Source organism: Protopterus annectens, chromosome 13.part0 (assembly GCF_019279795.1).
Source record: "Protopterus annectens isolate FY-2018-M chromosome 13.part0, PAN1.0, whole genome shotgun sequence".
Classification (NCBI taxonomy): Eukaryota; Metazoa; Chordata; order Ceratodontiformes; family Protopteridae; genus Protopterus; species Protopterus annectens.
This window is the reverse complement of record NC_056747.1, coordinates 1,210,473,802-1,210,494,199: the sequence shown is the minus strand read 5'-3', so window position 1 is coordinate 1,210,494,199 and position 20,398 is coordinate 1,210,473,802. Positions and strand designations below refer to the sequence as shown.

Here is a 20,398-nt window from a genome sequence, read left to right as displayed (position 1 = left end):
ATGTTGCACAACATAGAATGATTTCCTCACTGCTGTATACATGACATGGTCAGAGGCTAGATTATTGTCTACATGTGTCCCCAAATCCTTGACTACTGGGTCAACTCTATGTTGTCAATTTGACAGTTACTGGGGGTGGATGACTTCCCAAATGATACTGTTGTGCATTTCTTGGTATTTAGTCTTAGTCCATGGATCTGACTTAAACCTCACCTGATATAAGTAGGACCTGATGGAGAGAGAGGTATGTATCCCAGAGACTACACATTCTCTGGAAAAGGCATCCCATCCATGTGAAGCAGAGTTCCTCACTAACCTAATTCAAGTGTAACTTGGACAGTTGGATGAGGTACAGGAAATTGATCCCTTTTATGACACCTCTTGTCTCTAATGGACACAGGTAGCCTTTAAATGTTTCATCTCCAAACCCCCTGCCTACATTTATCAAGGGCAACAAAACTTGTCAGAAATTTCAGATGCATGGCTAGGCTTAAAAAGGCCCTTGTAGTTAGCCTAGTACACACCTATCAATATATGAACCTATGTACTCACACCAACACAGAGAGCCATTTAGTTAATTGTTTGAGTTTTAGTAAATGTTAGAGTCACTGAGGAATTTTTTCAGTGTCTTGTTTTGTTGGACTTAGAAGTATTTGAGCTGAATGAAATCATGTAACACTGGGGCTAGGGGAGGTTCTTATTTTCGGCAGTGTTATATGGCTGTGTTATCTCAAAGTTAGTATAGTTAGAGATGTGGGGCTACTTTTAATTTTATTGAAACTGACTTAACTGCAACTTCACTGAAAATTTCTAAGGCAGTGTGTGTGAGGAAACTGATAATTTTAAGTATTAATATAAGCCCTGTATAAATGTGTATAGACTTAGATGTAGAGGTCCACACACAGGCATACACATACTTACACAGATATGTGTGCTTGGGTGGGATAAGTTTTCTAATTAAATTGTGACTGTTTTGTGATTACCAGTCAAAACTGTGATCACAAAATGGTGGCATCACCCATAAATGAGTAGCATTTGATATGAAAAAAGCAATTTTTGCATGGAGCAAAGCCTCCTGTGTCCTTCACAGCCTCAGTTCTTAAATATACTTATTCTGACATTGCTGCATCTTGTGGAAAAGAGGAATTTCCAGGGTACCACAACCTTTACCTTTTGGGATAAATCCTGCTAGGCCCATGAGTGTCAATCATTAGTGTGCTGATAATAAGGCCGCCGCTCAATTATGTTTTTAATTCTGCAGGTGCTACAGGTGTTCTGCTTGAATGTTGTAAAGGAGTTCTACCACTGTGTTTCTGCAGGTGCTACAGGTGTCCTGCTTGGATGTTGTAGGGGAATGCTATCACTGTATGTCTGCAGGTGCTACTGTTGGTCTGCTTGGATGTTATAACGGAATGCTACCACTGTATTTCTTCAGATGCTACAGGTGGTCTGCTTGGATGTTGCAAGGGAAGTGCTACCACTGTATGTCTGCAGGTGCTACAGGTGTCCTGCTTGGATGTTGCAGGGGAGTGCTACCTCTGTGGTGTTGGCAAGATCATTAGTTTTTTTCCTGTTGATTCTGTAACTGGGATCTAATGCATTTTGAGTAGATAGTTTTGTTATGCAGTATAGTCATCTATGAAAAGCATTTGTTTCTCATTCATGCTGTGTAGCTGATATGCATACTTGTTGCTTACCATCGGCCTGCTTGCTGCATTATATCATATTAGTTTTGTGGCCCTGATACATAGTTTTCTCCATGAACTGGCCTTTTCTCTGTATTTTTCTGCACACCTCTCTTCTGCACTGTGAACCCAATCTCTGAATCTCGCCTTAAGTAAATGAAAGAGCAAAAGGGCAGTTTGTGTTTTCAAGACGTCGCCTCACAGTAAGACGCTGTCCGGTTCGATTCTCAGCTAGAGCGTCTTCTGCATAGAGACATGCGTGAATGGGCGTACCTTCGTTGAAGGTTGTGCATCAAGCCTGGCAAGCCGGTACGTAAAAATCAACTGCCAATCATTAGCAGACCAGAGTTCCGCTGTGGCGACCCCTAACCGGGAAAAGCCGAAAGACACAAACAAACAAGGACACAAATATCCCCAGAACATGCCAGTGTAAAATTCAGATGGAGCTCTTTTAAATACATAAATGTACTCAGGCAGTTTGAATCTGTCTTTGGCCTAATAATCATTTACCATTCTTTTCGTAGGTACTAGAGAGTTCATATTGATTTATGCTTTTTTTTGCTCTGTCTCAAAGGGTGAATGCCATCAGCTCTTAGCTGTCTGGTTAACAGTGCTCATTGCCCACATTTTCACATCTTATTATACTTTTAAAATTGTCTAAGCTTAGCGCATTTTAAAAACTTAGACGTGCATTGTTAAAAATGTCTTTTCTGTTGCTGTATGCTGTACAGTAACGTAACATTTATTCATGAATCAGGATAGTATCATGGTGCTGGGGAAGAGGGATAGTGGGCTCCCTATTGAAATGCAGAGTAAAGAAAGACAGAAAACCTAGAGAAGAGCGAATCTCAAAAATCGCTCTTCTCCTTACTACTTCTTTTTTCAGGGGGTTCAAACCCCTTTGCAACCCCCCCACCCCTTGAACTTATATATACCAACTCAGATTGCAAACCTTTGGTGAAAAGGAAATATTCTGAGAAATGGCATCGCAGACTTGGTATATACAGTCCTATCTTTTGGCCATTCAGTCTCCACATTTCAGTACTTGTTTTAGAGGGTCCCAAAGTTTCAAATGGTTACCAAGATGGTGACATCTTTATGTGTATAGGTGGATACATGCATGGAATTCACCTTAAAATATATATGTTTTTATATTGTCTAGAAACTGGGTTTCAGAATATAGACTGTAAAATGTACTTTAGCACATTTGGTATCTTTTTTTTGCCTTAAGTAACTATTTTGGATTTTTTCCACGTCTCTGAGAAAGAAAGTATATCATGTTTAATCCCTGCTTAGTTGAGCTGTTTTTTTTTCTGTCAGTTCATTGCAGTGCAAGGGTATGAATGTTAAAAAAGGAAGGCTGCCATACAGCATACTAATAGAACATTCTTTTAATTTCCACTGGTAGAATGCACTTCATTGACAACTAAGGTCATTCTGCATTCTGACTCTCAGTTGCTGAACAGACTAAAAGCAGAAAGGGCAATGTAGCAGTATAATTTAAAAACACCATCAAAGGAGCATCTGCAATAGAATTGTAAACAGCATTGAATATTTCTTTATGTATGTGTGCATGAGAAGAGTGTACCTGTTAGGGAATATTTAGTTGTCCCTGTTTTGCTTTCATTATTTTTTCAATCTTGGTTTGCATGCAAAGTATTGAAACAAGATTACTTATTTAGAGGATTATGATTGGGGCACCTAACGTAACTTACTTATGTGTTCTCGAAATGTATGCCGAGCAATTCACCTTGAGAGTGAAGCTCAAAATGTGCATCTTGGCATCCATTTTGAGAACACTTAACATGCAGTTACAACTGCAGATCAGATCATAATTCTTTGTAGTGCATGGGGATTTATCTGCTCCATGTACACAAATCAGTGAAAAGTTAGGTTAGGTAGTCCGTCAGGATACCAAACTGTTGCACTTTGTTAGGGCAGACATTCCACCAAACAAAGTGAAGCAAAAAAAACAAGCACGTTTCCCTCACTCAGATGCCCCAGAAAAAGGAATAGCGTAAATTTTCACACAGTCTCTCTCTCTTTCTCCTCTGTATATATGTACACACACACACACACACACACACACACACACACACACACACACACACACACACACACACACATATCCCTTTCTTTAACTCAAAATGCATTTTAATCAAGTCGGAAAAGCAGTGTGCATTTTCATTGACTAAAATTTTAATAAAGTGAAGGTCATTAAAACAGGTGAGATGCTGTTGCTAAGGACGATTTCCTTTTCCCAGTACTGTGCAGTCTCAGAGTTAGTATATAAATAGTCATGAGGCTGTGTTGGGCAAAAAAAATTTAAAAAGTAGATGTTATTTCAGTTTTGAACCGCATGGGAGCGGTTTGATTTTTTTCTTTTCAAACAATTTGTGATTAGCAGAACTGCTCTCGATGTAAGTTCCCTATATATATATATATATATATATATATATATATATATATATATGTATATATATATATATATATGTATATATATATATATAGATACATATATGTGTGTATTTATATATGTGTTGAGATATATATATATATATATATATATATATATATATATATATATATATATATATATAGGTTCACAGGTGAATACTAGTTTAACTGCTGTAAATGGCCATTTTAAGCCTAGACAATATCTGAAGGTCAGAATCAAACCCTGTGTCTATGAGGTGAAGACCTTAACCATTATGCCATATTCATAGGTGTTGAGTACTGGAGTGAATGGCAAGTGTTCTGACATCCAATAGAGCAACACCATTTGGTGAAGACAGACAGGTGGTTGACAAGTACGTGACATTGACTGTCCCCAAGTAGGGGAATATTTCCTTCTCTTGGAGATTGTGCAGTCTTGAAGTTAGTATATATAATTAGCAGGGGGTGCACAGACACACACACACACACACACACACACACACACACACATCCCTTTCTTTAACTCAAAATGCATTTTAATCAAATCGGAAAAGCAGTGTGCATTTTCATTGACTAAAATTTTAATAAAGCGAAGGTCAATAAAACAGGTGAAATGCTGTTGCTAAGGACGATTTCCCTTTTCCCAGTACTGTGCAATCCCAGAATTAGTATATAAATAGCCATGTGGATGTGCTGGGCAAAAACATTTAAAAAGTAGTTGTTATTTCAGTTTTGAACTGCATGGGAGCAGTTTGATTATTTTCTTTTCAAACAATTTGTAATTAGCAGAACTGCTGTCGATGAAAGCTCCCTAGATCACTTGTCCTGCAACAATATGTGTGTGTGTGTGTGTGTGTGTGTGTGTATATATATATATATATATATATATATATATATATATATATATAGGTTTACAGGTGAATACTAGGCTAACTGCTGTAAATGGTCATTTTAAGCCTAGACAATATCCCAAGGTCAGAATCAAACCCTGTGTCTATGAGGTGAAGACCTTAAACATTATGCCAGATTCATAGGTGCTAAGCACTGGAGTGAATGGCAAGTGTTCTGACACCCAGTACAGTGACACCATTTGGTCAAGACAGACAGGTGGTTGACCAAGTGAATCATTTATCTTGACCGTGATTATAAGATGCACTGAGTCTGTGGAACACCAGAAATGAAAGTCCTGTGGATGGACTCTGGGAGTGACAGGAACACTAAATGTGGTTGGATTTACAGCAATTTGTTGTGAACTGCTAAAGGAGAACTGCTGTGCTCCTGTTAAGAGACTTTGGCTTAAAACAGGTATTTTATAACGTAAGTTTTGAATTTTGAACTGTGAGTACCTAAAACTTCATTGTGCAAAAATGTAATTATCATTTTAAATTTGCATTGGAAAGTGAATGTCTTGACTTTCATTGTAAATAAATTACAGTTAAACTGAAAAAGTGTCTCCACGGTTTTTTACCTGCTACATTTGTTACAACAGGACAGTATTATTACTTCAGAACAGTAATAGTGTTAGTATGAATCATAAAGTATTTTATTTTCAAGATGGCTGCACCCAGTGTGACTGCAGCTGCTCTGGATCATCAAGGAAATGTGCAGTACGTGTCTCTGGATCATCAGGAAAATGTGCAGTAAGTGTTTAATTCTATGTCTAAATTAATGGAAGTAACAAGGCCAGACGGAAATGCAGATGTAAAACTAAATTATAGCAGAGATATTCTGCTACAGCTTCGACTATTAACCTTTCCATGTGAAAGGCTTGCTGAGTTACTGTCTGCAGGGCTTGTGAGGCCTGCAACACACTACAAACTCTGTGAGTTAGGAATTATGCTCAAACATGGTCCAAAGTGCAATGTGCAAGTGGAGTCAACTTTTACCAGTTACAGAAGGAGGAGAAGACGAAAAAGATGTGAAAGATCATGAAAACACCGATCCCAGGCTGGAATCACTGCCAGATTAAAAGCAAACCTGTACAGACCTGCACTTGCATCGATTGTACTGAAAAAGTTTGCTCCTTAGAAAACAAAATGGACTACCTAAGACTAGAGCTGACTGCTCAAATTAAGGTGAGAAACTGTTGTCTGCTTATCCTCACAGAAACTTGGCTAAATCCCAGCATTAATAATAGTGCAGTTTATATGGAATTACTGTTTCGAGCAGACAGATCACAGACTCTGAGTGGTAAATCTCTGGGAAGAGGAGTCTGTATTTACATCAACAGTAACTGGTGTTGCAACTGTGAGATGGTCTCCACTCACTGCTCTGACAATACAGTACATTTCGCTAAAATGTAGACCATTCTACTTGCCTCAGGAATTTAATGCGGTTAGTATCACAGCTGTATACATTCCTCCCAGTGTTAATAAAAATTAAGCACTGGCAGCATTATACCAGCAGATCAGTAAATTGCAAAACCAGAATCTCGGACCATGTTTACATAATAGTGGGAGCCTTTAATCAGGCCAATCTGAAGTCAGTCCTGCCACATTACTCTCAGCATGTAGATTTTGCAACTAGGGCTGAGAACATATTGGATAAGGTCTATACCTCAGACCCCTGTTAAACTAGCATTTAAGGCAGTGCCTCACCCACAACTGGGAAACTCTCTGTAATGCTAGTTACAGTGTATAGACCATTATTAACCACATAAATAATCCAACAAACTAGCTGGTGGAAAATAGGATGCACAATAAAACGTTAACCGATGGAAAGTAGAAAAATACTTTATTCGACCAATATAAACTCATAAGCATAAAGCTTAGGCATTAAGCGCTTTCATCCACAATAGTGGACTTCTTCAGAATGCCATAATACAAAACGAACAAACATTTAAAAACTTTTTGGCGCCAATCCCGCCTACGTTCCATACTATCTTAAAGTCATATGCCTCTAGTATATCATAAATTCATACATACATTAATTCGATAATGATATACAATATAAGCATCAACTATTAAGCTTATAATAAAAATATCTCTATCTCTTATCTATTCATCAAATACAAATATATGTATAGTATAATATGAAGAACGTATTATCAAACTGTTAAGATACAATAACAATTAAAATACATATATAAATATATATAAAAATTTTAAAATATGACTTAATATTCAAAATATTTTCAACTATCAAAACTTGTACCTATGTACTTCAAAATGAAAAGATGCACATCATGTAAGCAATGTACTCTCACATAAGGTTGCACATTAAATGGATACATAACTGCTATAGACACTCTTCCTTGAGTATAATACACTCTGTCTTAATACTAAGATAGGTTTTACAGTGAAGTAATCATTAAGACCTGGTTTACTGCCAGCGTCTGTAAAAATTTGCCAGATTACTTCTTTACGACTTAATAAAGCTTTATAGTTTGCACACGTTATGTTAATTGTAACCTGATCGATAATGTCGAACTTAAAATGATGTTTATCACCATAATCAAATATATGCCTACTAAGGGCATTATTCATATCCTTGGTCCTTATAGAATATAAATGATCATAGATACGTTTCTTAAAGGGCCGCTCGGTCTTATCAATATAGTAACTTGAGCAAGATATGCACTTCGCTAAATATATAATATTCTTCATGTTACAATTGCCCTTTCTGAATTTTATTATGGTCCTATTAACATTTTCTAATATAATTTATTCTTTTTCCAAAATGGCATAACATTGGTTACAAGAACCACATTTTCTTGTACTACCATACTTAATAATTCCTCTATTTGAAGAAGAAAGTTGCTCAAGCTTCCTTTTAATGTTGCAACCTGTTTTATATACAAACAATGGGACCCTACCCACAGATTTGTATACGTCGTCATCTATAGTTAACATATTCCAATGGTTCCTAATAATATTTTTTATATATTTCACATAGGGGAATATTCTAAAATACAAGCTCTCATAAATTTATTATTTGTGTCCTTGGATTCATTAGTTATTAGTTCCCTTCCTAATACTGGTAAATATTTCTTACCCCGTTGTTCTAATATGTATGATGAGATGTTATTTAACATGACTTGGGGGAATCCAAGGACACAAATAATACATTTATGAGAGCTTGTATTTTTGAATATTCCCCCTATGTGGAATATATAAAAAATATTATTAGGAACCATTGGAATATGTTAACTATAGATGACGACGTATACAAATCTGTGGGTAGGGTCCCGTTATTTGTATATAAAACAGGTTGCAACATTAAAAGGAAGCTTGAGCAACTTTCTTCTTCAAACAGAGGAATTATTAAGTATGGTAGTACTAGAAAATGTGGTTCTTGTAACCAATGTTATGCCATTTTGGAAAAAGAAGAAATTATATTATAAAATGTTAATAGGACCATAATAAAATTCAGAAAGGGCGATTGTAACACGAAGAATATTATATATTTAGCGAAGTGCATATCTTGCTCAAGTTACTATATTGGTAAGACCGAGCGGCCCTTTAAGAAATGTATCTATGATCATTTATATTCTATAAGGACCAAGGATATGAATAATGCCCTAAGTAGGCATATATTTGATTATGGTGATAAACATCATTTTAAGTTTGGCATTATCGATCAGGTTGCAATTAATATAATGGGTGCAAACTATAAAGCTTTATTAAGTCATAAAGAAGTAATCTGGCAAATTTTTACAGACGCTGGCAGTAAACCAGGTCTTAATGATTACTTCACTGTAAAACCTATCTTAGTATTAAGATAGAGTGTATTATACTCAAGGATGAGTGTCTATAGCAGTTATGTATCCATTTAATGTGCAACCTTATGTGAGAGTACATTGCTTACATGATGTGCGTCTTTTCATTTTGAAGTACATAGGTACAAGTTTTGATAGTTGAAAATATTTTGAATATTTATTGTCATATTTTAACATTTTTATATATATTTATATATGTATTTTAATTGTTATTGTATCGTAACAGTTTTATAATATGTTCTTCATATTATACTATACATATATTTGTATCTGATGAATAGATAAGAGATGGAGATATTTTTATTATAAGCTTAATAGTTGATGCTTATATCGTATATCATTATCGAATTAATGTATGTATGTATGAATTTATGATATACTAGAGGCATATGACTTTAAGATAGTATGGAACGTAGGCGGGATTGGTGCCAAAAAGTTTTTAAATGTTTGTTCGTTTTGTATTATGGCATTCTGAAGAAGTCCACTATTGTGGATGAAAGCGCTTAATGCTTAAGCTTTATGCTTATGAGTTTATACTGGTCGAATAAAGTATTTTTCTACTTTCCATCGGTTAACGTTTTATTGTGCATCCTATTTTCCACCAGCTAGTTTGTTGGATTATTTATGTTGTTGCCGTGACTGGTGTCTATACCATTATTAACCAGAGGGAAGCCATCCAAGAAACAATTTAAGGATATGGCCAGAGGGAGCAGTCTCAGCACTCAAGGATAGTTTTGAAAGCACAGATTGGAACATGTTCAAAGAGGCGGCCACTGTAAACCAGCACATCAACCTAGGTGAGTACACACAGTCTGTGATGAGATATATATCAAAGTGGATGGATGATGTGAAACTCAATGAGAACATCACCATATGTGCCACCGAGAAACCCTGGCTTACAAGTGAGGTGTACAAGCTTCTGAGAGCACACAATGCGGCCTTTAAGTCAGGGGATAAGGATGCCCTTAGGTTAGCCAGAGCTAATTTAATTAGGGGTGTGTGAGATGCAAAACATACCTAGGGACAGGAAATTCAGAACCACTTTAAAGACCTAGAAGACTCCAGGCAACTGTGGCAAGGAATTTAATCCATAACAGACTACAGGCCCTCCTCTTCTCAGTGCGATGACAGCACTGAATTTCTCAACAAGCTCTACATTTTTTTAGCTGGTTTGAGGAAAAGAACAACCGAATAACAACAAAAGTCTCTACCAGCTAGGAAGATGAAATGCTGTTTCTCAATCCAGCTGATGATTGGAGGAACGAAAGCAGTGTAAACCCAAGGAAAGCGGCTGTACCTGACAACATGTTGGGGTGGGTACTCAGGAACTCTGCTGATCAACTGACAAATGTCCTCACTGATATCTTCAGCACCTCCTTGAGTCAAACCATTGTACCCAAATGTTTTAAAAACACAGCTGTCATACCATTGTCCAAGAAGTCTCCACCATCAAGCCTCAATGACCACCGCCTCATAGTTTTCACACCGTTGTCCAAGAAGTCTTCACTATCAAGCCTCAATGACTACCGCCTCATAGCTCTCACACCATTGTCCAAGAAGTCTCCACCATCAAGCCTCAATGACCACCACCTCATAGCTGTCACTTTCACTGTAATGAAGTGCTTTGAAAGGCTGCTCAAGGACTATATAACATCAAGACTTCCCACAAATTTTGATCAACTCCAGTTTGCATACCGATTTAATCGCTCCAAGGTAGATGTTATTTCATTGGCACTTCACTCATCTCTGGCCAACCTGGAAAACAAAAACATCTATGTGCATGTGTTATTCATCAGCTTCAGCTCTGCCTTCACTGCAGTCATCCCCCAGCATCTGATAAAGAAACTGGTTCAATTGGGTATCAGCACCCCACTGTGCAACTGGATACTAGACTTCCTTATAAATAGACCCCGGATAGTATGCATTGGTAAGAACACCTCAGAGACCATTATTATGAACACTGGGGTATCTCAGGGTTGTGTCTTGAGCCCCTTGCTGTTCACTTTGCTGACCCATGACTGCATTGCCAAGTACAGTTCGAATCATATAATTAAATTTGTGGATGACACAACAGTTGTGGGTCACAACAGCAATGATGATAAAACAGCCTACCAAGAGGAGGTTAACCAACTGATTGTGTGGTGCGACAACAACAACCTGGCACTGAATGTGAACAAGACCAAGGAGATAATTGTTGACTTACAAGAAACCATGGAGTGCACCCTCTACTCACAATCCACAAAGAAACAGTGGAGGGGATAAAAAGCACCAAGTTCTTAGGGGTGTATATCAGAGGACTTGTTACGGTCCATAAATACAAATTTCATTGTCAAGCAGGCACAACAGCGTCTCCATTTTCTGCCAAGAATGAGAAGAGCAAATTTCCACCTCATATTCTCACAACCTTCTACAGGGGCACTATAGAAAGTATCTTGTCAAACAGTCTTTTGGTATGGTATGGAAGCTGCTCTGCTTTGGATCGGACGTCTCTCAAAAGTGTGGTGAAAGCGGCCAAGAAAATTATTTGGACCACTCTTCCATCTATTCAGGACATATACTTGTCTCGATGTCTCAGCAGAACCACTAAAATAGTTAGGGACTTTGCTCACCCTGCCCATGGACTGTGTTCTAGCCTATCATCTGGCAAGCGCTGTTGCAGTATGTGGTGCAAAACCACCAGATTTAGTAAGAGCTTTTTTCCACAGGCCGTCAGACTACTCAACTCTACTAACAACACACATGATGATAGCCATCAGTTGTAGAAGATATCTATGTTGTTGATAACTCAATTTTTTGTGCAATAACTCATAGGCCAGTCTCATCTCATTTTTGGTGCAATAAACCAACAGATGTGAAACTAGCCTTCTTGTTCGATACTTTAACTGTTGGAATTCTGTGCAATAATGTACTGATGTTCTTCGTGTTTCACTGTTGCAGTAATCACATTTGGGTTATCTGCCTGCAGGTAGCCATCAGCCGGCCTGAGTGCCAGAGTCTTGGATTCCTGCGTCGGATGCCGTCTCTTCTTTCATGACGTCAAGTCGGCAGGGGATAAAACATGCAGCCGCCACCATTACATCAGTCTTTCTGGCTGTGTGGTGCCCAAAGCAGAGGCAGTTCACAAGTGCTGGTCGGCCGTATCCTGAAATTTTCGTTTTGGAGTTTCAGAACCGAAGTCTTCAAAAAAAGATAAGTACCCCATTGGGGATCTTTTTTCTTGCTCCAACCGATGTCAGTAAAAGTTAACAATTGTCTTACCTGTGGAAAGCAAATACTTCATAAAGATTTTCATTCGTACTGCATCCCCTGCTTAGGCCCAGACCATGATGTCCCTCGCTGTCGGTTTTGTGCCTTGTTCAACCCCCAAACTATTTGTCGTTGGTCTATATTTGCAGCAAAGTATTTTGGTACTCTGTAGCCGTACTCTGAAATGGCTTCAGTAAGCCATCCGACTACTGATCTTCTGAAAAAACATAAGGATAAAGACAGAGACAAACTGCATAGCTCCAAAACTGCTGACGACATTTCTGTTAAGCTAGTTGCCAGTCCGCCGGTACTAAGTGAGGTGCTTTGGCAGCCCCTGATACCTGCTACTTCAGATTCGCAGGCCTCTACTGAGACCCATTTGGAGTCCGGTATGCTGTGAGATGCTTCTTCAATTATGGAACCTGTGGATGTCTCTACCTTGGATGAGTCCGGAGCCACTGTGCAGGCACCGGCTTCTGAGTGTGTGTGTTTAGGCCTACAGACTTGCATTTTAAACCGATGCCATCTTCTTCATCCAGGCCTAAAACTCACACCACCTAGAAAACTGACGTCCAAACTGCATGGTCAGGCCCATATGCCTAAAAAACAAATGCTTAGAATAGCTGAAGACCTTATTACCTTAATTAGGGGAAGCCAGCCTTCCCCCTCTAAGAGATCTAGAACCAATTTTCCTTCTGATTCTTCTGGTCAGGAATCTGATATTTCTGTTCCTTCTGATTACCAGGATTTGCCCTTATCTACCTATGAGGAATCTGATGCAGAGGATTCCATTCCCTCTCCTTCCCCTCCAGAAGATTTTTCTTTTGGTGAAACCTTGCACACTGTTAGGGAGCATTTCCACTGGGAAAGCCAGTATTACTCTTGATTCCAAAAAGAGGCTTAGGGAATTCTTACTCCTTCCTTAATACAGGCCTTTAGCTATCCCTCCTGTTCTGGACATTGTAGATGATGCTTTCTTAGAATCTAGCCTGGCCCCATACACTTTAACTCCAGCTCCCAGAAAACCTGACAGGTATTACATAGTACCTGACTCTCAGAAGTTCCTCTTCAAGAACCCTACTGCGGATCCAGAGACCATTTCCCAAGGACCAAAGGGCATTAATGCTACTGCTGCCAAAAATCATACTCCTCCTGATAGAGATTCTAGAGCCTTGGACAGATTGGGTAAGAAGGTATACACTTCTGCTACTTTGGCCAGTAGGGTTTAAATTGCCAGTTTCATATGTTAAAATACCAGCAGCATATTATGAGACTACTTAAACATAAAATGATGTTGATTCCTGACTGTGCTGAACACAAAGAATTACATGATTTAATGCATTCTGCAGAACAAGTTGGTAAACATACTTTGCAATGTGGTTTTGACTCTTTAGAAGCATCTTGCAGGGCTGCTGTCACTGGGTCTGTACTTATATGGCATGCTTGGCTTAAGGAGCAAAACTTGCCAGATCATGTTAAAGCTAAATTACTGGATGCTCCCTTAAACCAAGACCGCCTATTTGACAACAAAGCAGAAGTCCTCAAAAAGAAGGAGGAAAAAGCTAAATCTAAGCAAACTGTTAAATATTTCCTGCAAGTACAGCCTCCCAGATTTAGCAGGCACTGGCCTTCAAAGAATTGGTTCTTTCCAGTCTCTTCCAGGCCTTTTCAGTCCAAACCCAGGAACAGCAGACCACCTAGGTTACAGTCTCAGGCTATGGACAGGCCTAAGCAGTGGGGGGCTCCCACTTCCAAAGCAGGGAGTAGTAAGGCACCCCCTTACGGAAAAATGTCTCAATGACTTAACCTTAACCCTTCCAAGCCCTGCTCAGCTGCCTGCTCCCTTAGGAGGAAAGCTCACCCTGCATGCAAAAAACTGGGAACTCATTACCCAGGACAAATGGGTTTTGAATATAGTTTCCCAAGGATACAGATTCCAATTCCACACCCTACCAACCCCTAACAGTTGGCCAGAACTACCCCCAAATCAGTGGGCAGAGGGCCCAACAGCAGGTTCTCTCTCTTCTAAGTATCAGGGTTATTTAACCTGTCCCAGCAGAAGAAAGGGGACAAGGGTTTTATTCAAGACTTTTCATGGTACTCAGAAAAGACAGCTTCTGGAGTCCTATCCTGGACCTCTCTATTCTAAACACCTTTTTGGTAATCCCAAAATTCAAGATGCTAACACTTCAACAGCTGCTTCCTATGCTAGGCAAAGATGCCTGGTTGGCAACCTTAGACTTAAAGGAAGTTTACCTGCACATTCCAATAAGGGAATCTTGCAGGAAATACCTATGCTTCAGGGCAGGCTCCATGCACTATCAGTTCTCTGCACTTCCCTTTGGCTTATCTACTGCACCCAGGGTATTCACAAAGTGTCTAGCTTCAGCCATTGCATTTTGCAGGCAGAGAAAAACTCAAATATACCCATACTTGGACGATTGTCTGATTCAGGCAGAAAGCCTGGACTTGCTATTAAAACATCTGGCATTTGTAAAGAAACTTCTTACCTCTCTGGGGTGCACCATAAACGAAAATAAATCTCACCTAGTACCCTGCCAACAAATTGTATTCCTCGGATCAAACTTGAACACAGCTTCGCAGATGACTTTCCTCACTCCAGAGAAACAATAAAAAGCCCAAAGCTGGTGAATCATCAGTAAAAGTGAGTTATAGCAGCTGATTAGTTGACCATAAGCAAAAAGTCCATACACAAAGTTCAGTGGTTAAGTCCAAACAAACAAGAAACGTAAAAAATCCCTTTAACGCGATTTTTATTAAAATAAAAAGCTCAACGTTTTCGCTGGAGACGCAGCTCCAGCTTCCTCAGAAGTACTAGTGACTTGAAAACACAACGTCACTTTTAAATTGCTCAGCGCGGGCTTTTTTACTACAAAAATTTAAAAGAACATTAACCCTTCTTAAAAAATGTAGTGAACAACTAAATCACTAAATGTACTGTTTAAAATATACAGTTACATACAATATTAAAAAATTTTAGTTACAATGCAATAGTTAAATAGAACAAGTAACCACAGGCTACAGCGTCTGCTGTATGCCTTAAATATCGTACAATCCTTTCCTGATCAGCTATCTAAAAAGCTACTGACTTCAGAGCATACTTTGGTTGCAAACTAGTAAAAAACCAAAGAAAAGCCCCCAAAAAAATACGTTGAAAGTCAATCAACAAACTAGTCCAATATAAAACAGGACAAAAACGTAACCACAATGCATTGACAAACGACCACCACTGCTTTCATAAAATAGTCTTACAATACAAGTTACTATGTATTTGTTTAGTCAGTGTAGTGCTGTTGCTGTTAAAATTTAGAACTAACCCTAGTAAATAGCGTGGAGTCATTGTATGTGTTCGTGCACACCCACAAGAGTGGGTGGTTACTAAGAAGTTAGTCGTGCACTAAAACAAAGTGCGCACTGACCCAAAAGAACATTTGTTTTGTGTCAGCAATTACCCTAAAAGAGTTTTAGACCCTATTTGGATGTTATAGCCTAGTCCTTTTTAGTTTTGGCATGCCGATGCGACTACAAAAACTCCTTTAGAGAACAGAAAGTGGGTGTATGTAGACCAATAATGTTTTATCTAAATTAGGTTCCATTGTTTCCCCCTTATATTTTTCACCGTTTGTAACAAGTTTATTTGACAACCTACTTCAAACTGTTGGCCACACAAGACCCAGCTATCTGCAAGGAAAATGCTGCAAGCCCTGGGATTCATGGCCTCTTGCAGTCTACTAATTCCATATGCAAGACTGCATATGAGGAAACTACAATGGTATCTAAAAAGCCTATGGTGTCAACATTCTCAGGACCTGAAATCAATGATTCTTATCATTCCTTGTATAAAGACAGAGTTCTTTTGGTGGGCAGAGGCCTGCTACCGCAACAAGGGGCTCACTTTCACTCTACCCCCTGCCGCCCAAACCCTAACAACAGACGCATCGGTCTATGCATGGGGGGCTCACTTTGCAGGGCAGTGCATTCAGGGCAAATGGAACCCGAGACAGATGCACCTGCATATCAACCAAAAAGAAATGTTAGCTGTACAGAATTCCCTGGCAGCCTTCAAAGACCACATTCTTCCAGGGCAATTATTGGTAAAGACAGACAACACCACAGTTATGTGGTACATAAACAAGCAGGGGGGAACCCTCTCTACAGACTAGCCATGGCTCTGTGGAACACAGCCTTGAACTACCAAGTCTACCTGCAAGCTCAATTACCACCAGGCAAGCTAAATTCACTGGCAGAAGACCTGAGCAGAAATCACATGGACCCACACGAATGGAAACTGGAACCAAAAATATTCAAACTCTTGAGGAACAAATGGGGGACTCCAGAGGTAGACCTGTTTGCCTCCCCTCAGAACTACCAATTGGACACATTCTGCACAGGGGCTTCCCTCAGTCATGCCTGGAAAGTGGATGTTCTGTCTTTTACCTGGGAAAGCCTCTCAGTTTATGCCTTTCCCCCTCTGTCTCTACTCTCGAAGGTCCTGCAAAAGATCAAACAGGACAAGCCAAGGACAATACTGATTGCACCAGACTGGCCACGCCAGCACTAGTACCCCCTCTTGCGCAGTATGACACTACTGTTGCCATGACATCTGCCTCAGACCCCTTCCCTGCTCTCCCAGCAGGCAGGCCAGATTTTGCACCCTCAGCTTCAAACCCTGAACCTTGCAGCCTGGCTAATTCCTTGAACTCTCCAATAGCATCCCTCAGTAAGCAGGTGCTAGATGTCATTCTGGAGGCAAGGAGGCCTAGTACTAGAAAATCCTATGCTGAAAAGTGGAAAAGATATTGTTCCTGGAGCCAAACTCAGGGGATGGGCACAACGGTGCCCAGCTTACCGCATATTCTTCAGTACTTAACAGAAATGCCCCACAAGGGCCTATCCTTCTCGTCAATTAAAATTCATGCCTCTGCCATTTGAGCACATTATAATACTGAGCCACCCCTTTTTTCTCACCCCCTGCTAAAGCAATTCCTTAGCGGGGGCCAAAAATTTAAGACCCCCCAGGAGAGCCCCTACTTCAGCCTGGGAGCTTAACTTTGTATTGGAAAAGCTCACTCTCCCTCCCTTTGAGCCAGCTGCAACTGCACAGTTGAAATTCCTCTCTTGGAAAACAGCCTGCCTTCTAGCCATCACTTCAGCAAGAAGAGTTGTCTGAATTACAGGCCCTTATGGCAGTGGAATCCTTCATTATCTTCCATGCAGACAGGGTTTCCCTCAGGACCAATCCTTCCTTTATGCCCAAGGTGGTGTCTAGTGTGGCCCTAAATCAGTCCATTCATTTGCCTACTTTTTTCCCTAATCCACAAAACAAAGGAGAGCAAACATTGCACTCTCTGTACGTGCGCAGAGAACTTAGATTTTATTTGGACAGGACTAAGCCTCTCAGAAAATCTGAACAGCTGCTAGTTGGCTTTGCTGCAGGGGCAGAGGGGAAGGCCATTTCAAAGCAAACCATTTCTAAATGGATAGCCCATTGCATTCATTTCTGCTGTAAGCACTATGGAAAACCTACCCCATCACATTCCACCAGGGCTGCATCTATCTCTACAGCCTTTCTCAGAGGAGTCCCTACCAGGGACATCCTAGAAGCTGCTACCTGGAGCTCTGTACATACCTTCACCAAGCATTACCACGTGCCTATTTTTTCTAAATCCAGAGCTGGTTTTGCCACTGCAGTCTTGCAGGGCTTAATAGCTGGCCCTAATGCTCTCTAACTTCCTCCTCCCTTCCTTAGCTTTGGGAATCAACCCAGATGTGATGACTGCAACAGTGAAACATGAAGAACATAGCACAGTTGTGTACACTTACCATAAATGTAGATGTTCAAGTGTTTCCACTGTTGCAGTCCTGGTTACCCTCCCTCCATCCCCCTGACTACTCTTGGCTCTACTTTTTCTTCTTGTTTGGTGTATTTAAGCTTTCTGGTGTAATTGCTTTTTAATGGAGGTGTACCATAACATATAATTGCTTCCCATTGTGGGGGCACCTGATCTGGGGCAAGAAAAACTGATATAATGGCATCGGCTGCATGATTTATACCCCTGACGACCTGACGTCATGGAAGAAGAAACAGCATCCGACACAGGAATCCAAGACTTTGGTATTCAGGCTGGCTGAGGGCTACCTGCAGGCAGATAACCCAAATGTGATATCTGCAACTGTGAATGCACTCAAACATCTACATTTATGGTAAGTGTACACAACTGTACTTTTTAGACAATTAAAACGTTTTGAATGTCTGTCTGTAATGGTTTGCTGTGATGTAGTAATGTCTGTTGTAATGCATTTTGTGATGTTCTGCACACTGAGTCCGGAGAAACAAAATGTTGTTCAGTTTGCACTGTTGTGTTAAGTCTGAATGACAATAAATGTTTACTTTGAATTTGACTTGACTTTGAAAGCATGACATCACTGAACCTTTTGTAGCAGACCACTAGTACTTTAGGAGAGTAATTGTTAAGTATGAAACCACCGTACAGAATTTTAACCAAATGAAGTGGTGGTACCTAATACAGAATCAGTATTTCTTGTTGCAATTGTAAAATGAGCCACCAGAGTTTTAAAATAACCACAAAAATGTGTTTAAAGTATTAGTAATGCTGTGTTTGAAACAAGTATTATTACACAAGAACAGTTAGAATTATTTTGGGGGAGTGTTCTTTAAATAATTAAAGTGTGAGAGAATTTAATCATGTGCTTTCTAGAAACTCAGATTGTACCTTTCTCTGCCTTGTTTTTATTATATATCACTTTTTTTATTCCTGGTTCCTGTGACCATCAAGCAAGCCTCCCTCCCACATTCCCACACACCCCGTTATTCCATTCATTGCCCTTGGGTTGAAAGACCTATGTCCCATTTGTTCCCCTAGAGGCAAGGGCGCAACACTGTTTTGTAACATCATCTGCAGGAGAGGAGGGTTTTTCACTTCACAGATGAATACTATGTTAACTGTCCTGATGGGCTATTTTCAAGCCTAACGAATAACTTAAGTTGAGAATCAAATCTTGTACCTTGTGTCTATGAGGTGAAAACCTTAACTGTTATGCAAAACCCATCCCTTAGCCCCATTATGTACTCTCTATTCATACCTCATTGATATTTAAAGGATTAGCATATGGTGCGCATTTGTGTGCATGTAACTTTGGAGAGTGTCGTTGCCTCATGTGACTCTGCCCTGTTGAAAGCAAACATATCTATTGATTTTTGCTCTCCACCAAGGATTCGGAGCAGAGTTGAACTTCAGACGTGCTCTCTCCACCCAGATATAGACGAACAGCCTCCATCTCATCACAGTCTCTCTCCCTTCAGGCATCTCCTACAGTGTTTGTAGTACTATTGGAACCCTGGACGTCTGGATTATATTCAGGGCTTCATCGCTCTAGTTCAGAGCTGGCTCCTTTATCATATCTGTGTATGAAGTTCTGCCTCATAGCTAAACAATACATAATATTATCTCAGTGTGCATGTGTTACAGTGCTACAAATTTACAGTGAACTTATGAGAAAATAAAATGGCAGTTATATTAAATAACACAATTACATATGGACTCTGATATGACATTTCATGTAAAGTGCACATTTTCATGAGCCATTTTTATCCATGTACTGGATGGGGCATTTGACAGCTAGCAACCAGTCTGCTGCCTAGAAACTTAGAAGGCATTCTATAAAATGCATTGGTAGATAATCACCCTACTGTGATTGAGACTTTAGTAAACAGGATGAACCTTTAACTGTTGAGTCTGGTGGTTCCTAAAACTGGCTGTGAATGTTTTCTGTTGTCTAGTATGATCAGCGAATACTGCTAAAATAATCAATGAGAAGTCATACTACCATAGTATTTCTTTCAACTGTTATCAAATAATTTAATCATGCCAGTGATAATTATGCAAAAAGTGTAAGGAATGCAAGTCATGCAACTTTGATATGTGCTTTAGGTGGTCGGATAACACAATTCTAAATTTTGTTGCATGGGCCCAAGGAAAACCCCGTCCCATTACAAAGGAAAGGAAGTGTGTATACATGACAGCTAGTCGAGGTAAGACTAAGTGTTTTCATTGCTTGCAAACAGTGCTAACGTATTATTTTTTTAACTGAATGTTGCTGTTATTAAAGTAATTTATTTCAGGTCCTTTTTTTTTTTAATTTCTGAATTTTATGAGTAACAGACCAAAGATATTAGTCAAAATATCTGATGTTATCCATGTCACTATTCCTCACTCTTGGGTCATAGGATCCGACACTGGATCTGAGCTGGCAACTTTTCAGACAGATCATA

The 20,398-nt window shown here is 39.5% G+C and overlaps 1 protein-coding gene across 1 annotated transcript in view; it reads left to right on the top strand.

The window, feature by feature from the left end:
- The window catches only part of MRC2 (mannose receptor C type 2), a 1,890,380-nt gene that overhangs the window by 1,501,744 nt on the left and 368,238 nt on the right, over positions 1 to 20,398 (top strand). The window contains exon 19 of the mRNA XM_044055215.1: positions 20,058 to 20,158. Within this exon, the coding sequence (XP_043911150.1) occupies positions 20,058 to 20,158 (101 nt within the window). The remainder of the gene's footprint in view (positions 1 to 20,057; positions 20,159 to 20,398) is intronic.